This window comes from Rhipicephalus microplus, chromosome 8, assembly GCF_043290135.1.
Source record: "Rhipicephalus microplus isolate Deutch F79 chromosome 8, USDA_Rmic, whole genome shotgun sequence".
Lineage (NCBI taxonomy): Eukaryota > Metazoa > Arthropoda > Arachnida > Ixodida > Ixodidae > Rhipicephalus > Rhipicephalus microplus.
This window is the reverse complement of record NC_134707.1, coordinates 6,821,310-6,833,804: the sequence shown is the minus strand read 5'-3', so window position 1 is coordinate 6,833,804 and position 12,495 is coordinate 6,821,310. Positions and strand designations below refer to the sequence as shown.

At 45.0% G+C, this 12,495-nt stretch overlaps 1 protein-coding gene across 2 annotated transcripts in view; it reads left to right on the top strand.

Annotated features, from left to right (window-relative positions):
• The window catches only part of amon (prohormone processing protease amontillado), a 202,221-nt gene that overhangs the window by 176,563 nt on the left and 13,163 nt on the right, over positions 1-12,495 (top strand). For both annotated transcript variants that reach the window (XM_075870866.1, XM_037416151.2), the window contains exon 6: positions 4,975-5,051. In XM_075870866.1, the coding sequence (XP_075726981.1) occupies positions 4,975-5,051 (77 nt within the window). The remainder of the gene's footprint in view (positions 1-4,974; positions 5,052-12,495) is intronic.

The following is a 12,495-nucleotide window of genomic DNA, read 5'->3' as shown; positions in this document are numbered from 1 at the left end:
CGAATCCCGGCTACAGGGGCTGCATTTTCGATGTGGGCGAAAATGCTGTAGGCCCGTGTGCTCGTATTTGGGTGCACGTTAGAGAACACCAGGTGGTCCAAATTTCCGGAGCCCTCCACTACGGCGTCTCAAAATTATATGGTGTTTTTGGGACGTTAAACCCCATATATCAATCTACATGCTGCTCGCTCGTGTTCTATTCAGGTAGCAGTGCACTTTAGAATACGTGTTAGCTAAAAAACAAGAACAGCATAGAATTATACGCCCAGAAACACGACACAAGACGAAAGAAGCGGACTGGACAAATGCGGACTAACAGTGGATTTATTTGACGCCTCTTTCCTACAACAACAACAAAACTATCAAACATAACCACACAACGTTGATGAAATTAACAATGAATAACATCAACTTCTTCCTTGAGCATGTGTAAAAAAGCCTCACTACAGTGGCGTAGCCATGTGAAGTGGCCCACTGAGCCCATACCCCCAAAGCTCTTCGAAATAAAAAACTTTCTGTCTACGCCCTTGTCTCATTGACGCACATATTAAGCCCGCATCGGATATTATGCAAGGCTTCGATTATTTCTCGGATATTGTGCAAGGCTTCGATTATTTCAAGTCTATTTCTGTATTTTGCACAGTCAGTGATCTCATCCTGCTAGAAACAAACAATATTCGAGAAAGAAAAAAGTAGGTAGTCAAGAGTTTGACTGAAGTTCTTGGCAAGGGCAAGTAGCGTCATGATGAAGTGGTGGGTACTGACCAATACAGTGTTAAAAGGACACGAGACACGTTCACCGTGGTTTTGTGAGGGATCATGGGTGCCATTCTAAACAAATTTCGCTAAATAGTCATGTTTCGTAATGGCGGCATTTTAAGCCTACAAGATAGGTCGCAGCAGCCCTCTGCGCCAATCAGAGTTCACCAGTGGCGCAATTTGACTATGCCCATAATAGCATCTCGCAACTTTTCAATCAAAAAAACTGTGAAAAGTAGAGAATGTTAGTCACCAACCTCTACGCTTGCTACTCTCTTTCTGGAGCCTTTATATCCGCTAACTTGTCTTCCTCCGACGTCAACCATGTCTCCAAGCAGCAAATCTCAGAGAGCATTCACGGCATTTACTGCAAGAATAGAATAATTTTCGCTGTATTTATCCTGATAAAGATTGATGAGCACTGAGTGAAGGCGTGGGTTAGGGTATCAAGTGACCGACGACAATCTAGTATCCATAATTTATCTTCATCAGTGCAATATGAAACACCTGGTGCAGGAAAGAGTGAGCATTGGTTCTTTCTTCCTTTCTCTCTTTGTTTTTGTATCTCTAATAAGTAAATTATCCCTTTCGCACCTTGAACCTTAATCATTATAGTATTCTTTCTTTCTTTTCGTTTTTTGAGCGTTGTCCTCAATCAATGTTATTATCACCACGCTTCCACGGCGGAAATTGTCAGAAGTGGTTATTACCGCATCAATCATGGTCTTGTTACTAGTCAGCCATTTTGCAATCATCAGAACTCTCGTCGTTCAGCCACGGTAGGTTGAGCCATAAGCACACGTACGCGTCACAATGCACCAGTACTATGATGCGTGGTTTTTGAAGAGGGAAAAAAGGCACCTAATTTCTGTCTACCTTGTAGGCGAAACGGCACAGTGCCTTGAAGGTTTTAAGAGAATGAGGATAATAAGAATAGTAGAAAGAAAAAAAAGAGAGAGCACTTGCTGCACAGGAGCGACAGAAAGAAAAGAGAATTAAGAGATAGGAAAGATGGGGGACACAGTCGCACGAATCCGAGGACGAGGCAGCACTCGGCGAGAGCTACGCTGGCGTCAGGAGATTGCGGACGGCGGGCCGATCGGCGAGAGCTACGCTGGCGTCAGGAAATTGCGGACGGCGGGCCGATTGGCGAGAGCTACGCTGGCGTCAGGAGATTGTGGACGGCGAGCCAATCGGCGAGAGCTCCCCGGCGTCAGGACATTGTGGACGGCGGGTCAATCGGCGAGAGCTACGCTGGCGTCAAGAGATTGCGGACGGCAGGTCGATCGGCGAGAGCTACGCTGTAGCGTCTGTGGTCGCGGACGAAACAACCTTTCAGTACGGAATCCAGCAAGCGAGTCCCCATTTGTGTTGTAGCGTGTACTCGTGGTTAGGGCTTTAGTGGATACGGCGCCGAGCTCCTACGCACGAGGACGACGGTACACTTCCCAATAGTGCAGCTTCATTGCAATCGATGTGAACTGCGGCGCATGCTCAGATTTAGACCCACGCTTTGGTGACGTCACCGTGTTGCATCGGAAAATCTAGCACACTGTTGGTCGGTATGTGAAGTTTTCTTTTCAGTGACTTGCTCTGTGTTCATCGCATTTTTCCTGAACATTCGTCTGTGTTGCTGTTCTTGTGTTTTGTTTTTGGTTTTGTATTTGCTCACTGACGCTTATTCAAACCCTAAAAATACGTGACGGTCAAGTTGCATGAGTGTTAACTTACAAGAAATTACTCTGCGGAAATCATGGGGATTGATTGATATGTGGGGTTTAACGTCCCAAAACCACTATATGATTATGAGAGACGTCGTAGTGGAGGGCTCCGGAAATTTCGACCACCTGGGGTTCTTTAACGTGCACCCAAATCTGAGCACACGGGCCTACAACATTTCCGCCTCCATCGGAAATGCAGCCGCCGCAGCCGGGATTCGAACCCGCGCCCTGCGGGTCAGTAGCCGAGTACCTTAGCCACTAGACCACCGCGGCGGGGCGGAAATCATGGGGAAATTCGTAATTCATTTATGCATTATTTTATTCGTGTTCTGGTACCCTGTGTGATGGGCTCAAATATTTTACACATTTTACAAAAGATTGAACTGAGTTTTTCTTCTCTCAATGTCCCAGACATACAACTGCAGGATGACATGTGACTCTTCTGCTAACTAATCCAATATATAAACTGTAATTTTAACGTGTTGACTCGAGAAAGCACGAAAATGAAGTTATTATATCTGGGATTTTCCGGTAATCGCCGCTTTGAGCAAGTCGAAAAGAACGAGAGCTGGGGATGTTTGTAGTGCGGATTGTTTGTAGTACTCGTAGTAACAGCGATTGCACTTCGCGGGAGGCAGCCGGTCTGGCCAGAAGGGCTAACCTTCACTTAAGGTAATTGCGAACACACGGCACCAGCACCCGCTTTGCGGGATCAATAGGCGGCCATTATCGGCGCGGCCAGACCAGATTGCGTAGTGTTGACCGCAGCGAGGTTTAAGACTCGTTACAAAAGGGGAGCCGATTGTCGAGTGCTTATAGAGCATGGGCGCCAAGCCATTACCACCAAACCTGTCGGAATCGCTCGGCGCAACAAGCCTGGCTGTGAAACTAACACTCCTTTTTTTACGCTGAAAGGCTACAGAAGCTGGTGAGACTCATAGCAGTGCAAGAAGTCTCACTTCCATACCATGGTACAAATATATAACAGGGCATATTTGAAACAAAATACGAGGGACACACACGGCACTGAATTTGAAACTCAGTGCCGTGTGTGTCTCATCTTTCCCTCGTATTGTGTTTGAAATAAGGCTATTTTATATTTTTCGCCGTGGAACTTCAGCAGCTCGCCTACTTTGTAGGTCTTTTTTACCTTCCGTAGCTTTTCAAAATCAATAAAATAGTATGTGTGACTCAGGGCTTTTTTTTTTCTGTTCGTGCAGATTCGTTCGTATCCAGAAACAGTCTAATGATTATGCCACCCGTAATGCAATCTTTCGCGTTTTTGTACTTAGTATTTAATCAAGAGAAATAAACAAACCTCCCTAAGTATGTGGTTGTCGTTCTCGGTCTATAGTGTTTGTTTGTTTGCTTGTTTGTTTTTGTTTTTGTATTTGTATTGTGACCTCTGCGCAGTAGCATACAGCCAGGCCCAATTGCGGAGGCCACGTGTACCACGACGAAATCCAAGCCCCAGACACGCGGTCTTACACATTTTGCTCGCCGAACTTCTTGCATAGCTTCCTTAGCGCATGAAACCGGGCGTTATTCAACAGATGTACGAAACAGAGAATGAAACAAAACACGGGGATGGGAAGAGAAATGAAAGAAGCGGGGGGGGGGGGGTCATCAATGAATGCTGATGGGCTTGTGCGTTGAACCATCTGTCTACCATGTGAATAGACAGATACCGAAGTAGAAAACCAACGCTGTCTGCTTGGTTGACATTCATCGAAAAAGCCCTCTAACCAGGAGAGGGAGAGAATGCTGCGCACGTCTAGTCTTATTCCCTCCTCTTGTGGCCGTGTCTGTCAGCGCAGTTGAAAACATTTACAATAAATACGATTAATACAAACATAGAGTCAGATTTACCTGTTCGAATCCGATGTTCTGAACTTCTGCTCAGTCTTGACAAAGGGAGAAGCAAACAGTTGGGAAGAGCCAACTAGTGTTGTTCTCTATGTTTTGGAGATAACATCACGGGATTTTGAATGGTTGAAGGCAAGGTTAATTGAGGAGGTAAGGTTAATTGTGACACGCGTCAACTGAAACTAACGCATGTAGGACCAATTTTTGTGGTCATAATTGTTGTTACGCAACGTTCCTCCTGGTTCTTTTACTTCATGCCAGGCGAGTACATCTTCACCGGCGTCTCACATGACCGAGGTTCATGACACCATTCTGTCCAATATGAGTCGCTGTCATTATCAGTCACTGCCTCCGTAACCCTAATCTTCGAATCGATCGAAGCTTCCATGCTGGACCTAGTGCGTAAGCTGTGCAGACCACGTGAGTGGTCAAGGGTGAGAACCGGCGTGAACCAGCGCAGGAACTACGCTGATTAGCGACACACGAAACGACGCGCGCACACTGCGTATCAGCTGTATTATTATACTCGACGCGCGAACTCAGAAAGTGACGCTTCGAAACCGTTGCCCCCCTCGGGTCACGTGGTTTCCCTGACACACGTGCTCTCTCCTTCCCCGTTGTTTCGCAGAATGCCAAAGCCAGTTACGACTTCAGTAGCAACGACCCCTTCCCCTACCCGAGGTACACCGACGATTGGTTCAACAGGTGAGTTGGTCTGCGAATGCTCTGTGTCGCCTTGCGCATTACATAGTTTTCATTTATTATTTATTATTATTATTATTAGTAGTAGTAGTAGTAGTAGTAGTAGTAGTAGTAGTAGTTGTTGTTGTTGTTGTTGTTGTTGTAGTAGTAGTAGTATTAGTAGTAGTAATAGTAGTAGTAAGATTTGGTGCAATATCACATATTGATAAATTATTGCCCTTCGTCTTTAGGCCTGCATTGCGCATATTTGTTTATAGGCGTTCTTGTTCGTCGATGTCATTCAATATTAATCGTGTTGGGTTAAAATATCCTTGCTTTGTAATCCTGATTCCAGGTTTTTCTATGTTTGGACATTATGTTTTGTATTTCCTCCTGAAGACCGTTTTTAGCGCATTGTTTAATTCCTATTGTTTTATTTTCATTACTTCGCATCCACCAGCACAAATGCCTTATGGTTGTTCATGAACACGTCAAGTGGTCTTTAATGATTGATTGATTGATTGATTGATTGATTGATTGATTGATTGATTGATTGATTGATTGATTGATTGATTGATTGATTGATTGATTGATTGATTGATTGATTCCTCGTTCAACACAATTGCATTGTTAAATAATCTATGTATACATGGTCGATGCGCGCCCTCGCGCGACAATAATTATAAAAGAGTTTTGTATTTAGCCTTTGCTGAATGAAACCATTGGAAGATAAATTACCGGTATCTCTCTTGGGGGCATCACTGTGATAATATTAATCTCAAAACAATAGTTTATAAACTTCATCTGGGCACCGCCTGCACCAAGAACTTCCTCTGCGGGATAAAAAAAGCCAACTGTGACATGTGCACACATGAAGAGAAAGAAGAAGATAAACAAAGCCTTCGTCTACATTGTGAAGATTATGCTCTTCCCCGTAAGAAATATTTAGAAATATTATGTCAGATAGACCCACTACCGCTATAGCAAAAGTTTGGGGATCGTGGTCTACAAAAACTTTTCAAACCATCCCTGCACGCGCACTAGTACAGTTTTCAGGATAATCAGTAAAGTCAGGAAGATACTGATTCACACAAGCAATTACAGTTTACATTAATAATTATTGCAAAGTAAATCTGGTCGCATTGGTAGTCGTTTCGCGTGTTTCAAGACAGCTGGATTTAGAATGCGGGCATGTGCCAATGGCTTTTGTGTGTGTGATCACCTTCTGTAATGAACTGTGAGTTGAACTGTTCTGCAAAATGCAAACGTTTGTTGTGTATGAACATTGTTTATAACGTGTGAGCGTTGTTTTCGTGAATGGGCATTAGCATGCGCCTATTTTGCATTATCTTTGTGAATCAATTAATGTAAATTGCATGGGCTTGTTTCTCCTAGACATCCTGCGGCCTTTGCCTTATGAACCTGCTACCTTCGGATCCGAAGGTCGCAAGTTCGGCCCCTGCAGACGACAACCTATCTTCTTGTCCACTTTACGTTCTTCGCATATATATAGCAATTATTGGAATGCAATTAAACAGTACAATTAACGTAACCTGTACCTTTATTGACTTCATAATTGTGTTACTTTCATTAAGCATTAGTTTATTGTTATTTATAGGACAAGTTATTCCTTAAGAGGAATAGACGCAGGCGCCAACCTCACCTCAAACGCATTTAAATAAAAAAGAAGTAGGATGCAATACGAACAACAAGCCCACATTGCCGCCAATACTAGCGTGGGTTTTCTTGGTTCTTTTGGGGCATCCTTTCAAGTCTCTGTATAACGCTCCTCGACTCAGTTGTCGGTTCTTCTCGGTCGCTAACAAGGGCGGATAAGATCCGGGCTCCTTTGTGAACCATAGGAGTTGTAACAACTTACGCACTCACTAGCGTGACCTGGCTACTCGAGACTTATACACCGGAAATCGGAGGTGAAACTATCACGGCTATAGCCATGGGAGTGGAGTCGTCCGGTTTATCTGTATTTCTCGGCCGAGTCGAATGCCAAAGACATCTTGCCGGAAGTCTTCCGGGGAACGGAAGGCGACCCGCTCGGGGTCACCACTGGGAAGACCGAAATAGCGCCCTCGACCGAAACCGGAAACCGTGGTGCAGGACTTGAAGGCCGCTGGCACAGTCCGTTTCGGAAACCCGGGCACTGCAGTTGAAAGCTAAACACCGCTGTGGTCAGGTGACCTCCTCCCTTGTAGCCCAAAGGTTATGGCGTTGCTATGGTGGCCGTGGGGGGCTCGAGATCTCATATTCTCTGCCGACCGTTGCGGCAGCATATCGATGGGAGTGTGAAGGGAACAAACAAAAAACACATCGGCACTTGGATTTATGTACAAGGTAATGGCAAGGCAAAAACTGCTCATACTTTACAAAGACGTAGCAATGGAACACGAGGCACAGGCGCTGCTTTCTTTTGTTTGGCTCCATAAAGTGTGTGCTGTTTTTTTTTTCCATTATGATGAACAATTCGAGATGAGATAGAAACTATTGGGGGCCGCAAATAAACACAACACACAGGAAGAAAGAGAGCAGGACAGGCGCTGCTAGTGTGTTTAGTTGCGCCCTCACGATGTTCTCTATGTCAAAGCACCAGCTCACCCACAGTCAACTCTTTTGAAGTTTATTTTTTTTAGTAAAAGATGGTTTATTCAAGTGAAAGCTAAAGAACGCTATAAGTGGCCAGAAATTGGTGTAAGAAAATAGACATGTACATGCGGTTACGAAAACACGTGCGGTGAAAGAAAATGATTAGATGAGCAGACATATTGTATTAATGATGCGCTTCCAGAAAAGCTACGTCATTGGGAAGTAACATAACTGAGGGTTGCGTGGCACATGAATCACCAGCTTTGTTGATGAGATACAGTTAATATAACCAGTCGTGGTGACGCTTGTGCCAAGGAGCTGAGCGGCCATGGAAACGTCTCTCTATCTTTCACAAGCACGTGACCAAAACTCGTACCATTTTGTGACGTCAGAATGCAGTAAAAACGAAGACTGGCTTTTAGCAACGTGTTCTAATTATTTTTTTTCTTGGGGCACTCACGTTTACCAGTGCGATTTCTATTACCTGTTGAGGACTTTCATATTGTTGCGCGCTGGAAGCCCTACAACTCTCACAGTGACGTTGACATTTAGATGCGCCGAGACGGCGCTTGTGCCGCCGGGGGTTATGCTACATGCATGTACATGCATGTACATGCATGTATCTAGGGGGTGACGCGCGTGTGTGCCTGACGAGGAAGACGAAGGGTAGTCTCCGCTCACTCGCTGGTGAACCGGTCATGCCATTACCGCTGGTTTTGAATATATCTAATCCCCACCCTCGTCGATACGGCGTCTCTTCTTTTCCGTAATAATATGACGCAAAAAGAAATCTGATATTTTGTGTGTCGTTACCTCTTTAAACTAATACTCAGCGTGTCTTGAGCATAACGGTGAACTTAGACCTGTTATCCAATGACGTGTCAGCCAAGGTAACGATTCAGCGCAAGTCCCTACTGCATCCGCGGTGAACAACCTCTCGAAATGGTTTCCCGTCTTATACTCATGCCGGCTGCGCATAGTCCCTTCCGTGATATAACGGACGGCTGTGTACCGGAACTAATGGAACAATGGCATCTGCTTGGTCGTTTTGCTATGGTTTCGGAAATGACCCATTGTCCCACGATCGGAGGCTGCACGAAACAAAGGAATTTCGTGCAGTGGTGTAAATAACGCTCGCCCCAGTCCGTGCATCTAAGAAGGCACCTGGGTCGTACACGAACGTGACGTTTCAGTGGGTTGCCTTCGAGAAATCGCGGACCGAAGGGTGATGTAGTAAAAAATACAGAACGCATCTATTGTATGCAGCACGCGCAAAAAATAGAACAGAACAAGGCTCAATTTTCTTCTTGCCATTGATGATTCGTCACGGTGTCGCGATTGCTTCCGTGTCTCAGCAGAACCCGCCACGGTGGTCCAGTGGTTCGATGCTCGGCTGCTCATACGAAGGTCACGAAATCGTATCCTGGCAGGGGTGGTCCTATGCACTGGCATTACCTATTGCAAGCGTTGCACATCACACCCTATGCACTGCCATATTGCCAGCGCATAGGGTGTGACGTGCAGCTGTTGTAATTTGTACTTGGGGGACCCTGGGCACCTTCGCATGCCACACAAAGATGTGATCTTAATCATTTGTCTACCAGCGTGTGACCAGCATACATATTGAAAAATATTGATTAGGCTATAGTCAATGCCTTCTTTTAAAATAGATTTGAAATTTGGGCATTACTCTGTGCTATGTATGGAGTAATGTTGACGCTGGGATGCAAAGGGTTAATACACAGACGGCCTGAAAATACGGAGTTCGTAATTCTAAATGGGCCTCGGGTAAAACCTAACTCTTCATTGGGTAGCGCACAAATTGAAAACGTGAACGAAGAGAACAAGACAGGCGCTTGTCTAATAACTGAAAGTTTATTTGAAAGAATGCGTGCATATATATGCAGAAAACCATGTGTCACACAAAATTACACCGAATCGATGACACAGATTACATCTGGGTGCACGTTAAAGAACCCCGGGTGGTCAAAATTTCCGGAGCCCTCCACTACGGCGTCTCTGATAATCATATGGTGATTTTGGGACGTTAAACCCCACAAATCAATCAATCAACCGATGACACAGATTTCTTGTTCTGATGACGTAACTGGTGGTTGGCTAACGCACTTTGTGCGCTACCCAACGATGAATAAGTTCCAACTTGCCCTTCTTTCAATTACACTGCAATATTTAATTATAACACGGGCCATCCGGCACTTAAATGGTTTATCTAGCACGTCTGTATGCACAAAGAACAGCGGAGAAGATGAAACAGAGCGCTTTGTGTCTTCTATCATTTCGTCTCTGTGTGATAGCACTTAACAGAGCAATTTAAAAGGGCTGCGCCAACAAGCCCAAGCCGTGACGAATACGTGACTGCTTGGACTTGTTTGTTGCCGTTTGGGACGTTTATGGCGTATATAGATGGTTTAGACTAGCTGTGACCCTGATAAGCGTCCGGCCCTTTTGTGAGAGTAAATCGCAGAGTTTGTAAAAAGAGATAACAACGTGGTGGATTGTGTACCTCGTCGCCCGTCCTTGATGACGAACGCATGAACTTAGGTCTCGCCAACAACCCGTCGTCTGTGTGCTTCGTGTACTTTTGTGTGGTGAAAATATGACGTCACTTGATGTATCACAGAGTTGAGGAAAAGAAAGAACCGTCAATTCGTTCTAATCGAAAGCATTTGACTTTTCTGAAGTGACTGACAAATCTAGTTTCAGCATCCCCTCCCCTCTCTGTAAGACACAGATGTCTCTCTTTCTCTTTTTTTGAAAGAGAAAAGAGGCGGGAATGCGATAGTGTACTTAAGTATACAAAGCATGGTTAGTAACCTATAAGACTACTGACAGCACTAATAAAAAATAGACAGCGTCTGGTTGAGTAACCTTCTATTAGGATACCATGAGCATGCCTACGTAGCGTTGTAATCGATACAAAGGTGAGTGCGAACTAATCAAGCAAAACCGTCAAAGGCGCTCACTCACCGTGGAAGGAGAATCAAAAAGCTGCAATAGCGTTTTGGCTTGAGCGCTTGTATAGCGCCTTGTCTTCGTTTTGTGTTCGTGGCTACTGCGACGAAGACAAGACAAATAGACATGCACGAGCGTTGTGAAGTTCGTACACATGTATGTTTCTTACCCACTGCGGTGGTCTAGGGTTAATGTGATTGACTACCAACCCGAAGGTCGTGGGATCGAATCCCAGCCGCGTTGGCCACATTTCGATTGAGGCCGAAATCTAGAGGCCCAGATGTTTGGATTTAGTCGCAGGTGAAAGGACCCCGGTTTATAGAAACTTCCAGTTCTCTCCTCTACGGCGTTCTTCATAATAAAATCGTGATTTTGGGACGTGATATATCCCAGTAAATCTGGAAAGGAAAATGACAGGTGTAACTTTATTAGACAAGAAGAGAGCGGATTGTATCGGGAAACAAATGGGTGTTAAGGACATCATAGTCGGAATCAAGAAGAAGAAATGGTCGTGGGCAAGCCACGTAGCGCGAAGGCAAGACAACCGATGGTCATTGAGGATCACAGGCTGGATTTCAAGAGAATGAAGGAGAGACAGAAAGTTAGGTGGACCGATTAAATTAAAAAAGTTTACAGCTATAACAGGGCAGCAGAAAGCACAAGACCAGGCTGAGGGGTGGAGCATGGGAGAGACCTTTGTTATGACGGGGAAGGGGGGTAGTCGGGATGATGATGATTATGATGATGATGATAATTATGATGATGATGAAATATATTTATTTGTCTTCGCCTCAGAGGCACTGCATATAACTAACCTAGAAAAAAACCTAAATTATCCGCTGGTTGCAAGCCCTCGTAGTCGCGATCCCAGCACGGAACCATCTCCTCATAGGCATGCAACCACGTCATTCATGCATGCGACCATTAAATCTATAGAGACACGCCGCGGCCCCGCCGCTTTGAGCGAGACGGCTGCGCAGAAGCGTGCAGCCTGTACCGGCGTGCATGCATTCCCCGAGATATTCACTGCGCAGCCCTTTCTGGCCTTTCATCCGTGTGTGCCGCCCCCGTGCAGTGTATAAGCCCAGGCTATTTTATTTTTCTTGCTTTTTTCTTTCTTCTCGTTTTTTTTTTTTTTTTTGTTCTCTGTTGGCTCCACTGTGCATTAACCCGCTTTCTCCCTTTGTTTGTTCACGAAGCAGGAAAGTTTGATCGGCCGCACATGCAGCGACCGTCTCAGACACCGTCGATCGTTGTGCGCATCGCTTGTCTTCCTCGCGGGAGACAATGCGCGTTTGGTTCGCTCGCACATGTTTTTATGCCTTTACATCTACATTATCTGCGCGCCGATTTTTTTTTATTCTTCGTCCTGTTTTTTTTTATCTTTGACTTTTTTTTTTCTTTACATGCCGGGCGCCTCACCTTCGCTCTGGTTTCGTTGCTGCTCGGTCACCCTGACGATTTCTCTCTCTCTCTCTCTTTCTCTCTCACTTTTTATTATCCGCCTCCACTCCTTTCTTCACGTGTGGATCCGTCTGTCATTTCGTTCGGGCCTCATGCGTTCACGTACAGAGGCTAAGTTTCTTTTTTATTTGTTCATTTTTTGTTTATCTGTTCTTTTTATCAAAGCTGTCTCATCCCTGTACCATCGTCGTCGCAGTAGTAGTAGTAGTAGTAGTAGTAGTCTTAGTAGTAGTAGTAGTAGTAGGCATTACGCAGGTCACGAAACAAGATGTGGCAGCGTATAAGTTAATAAACAAAACTGAATGCTGATGCTTGAAATGATGATGATGATGGTGACTATGATGATGATGATGATGTTCGAGCTTATCTACAGCAGATACACGAGAGCACGTGATCTCATACAGTCGCGCGTTTACGGCGTGCAACTCGTTCA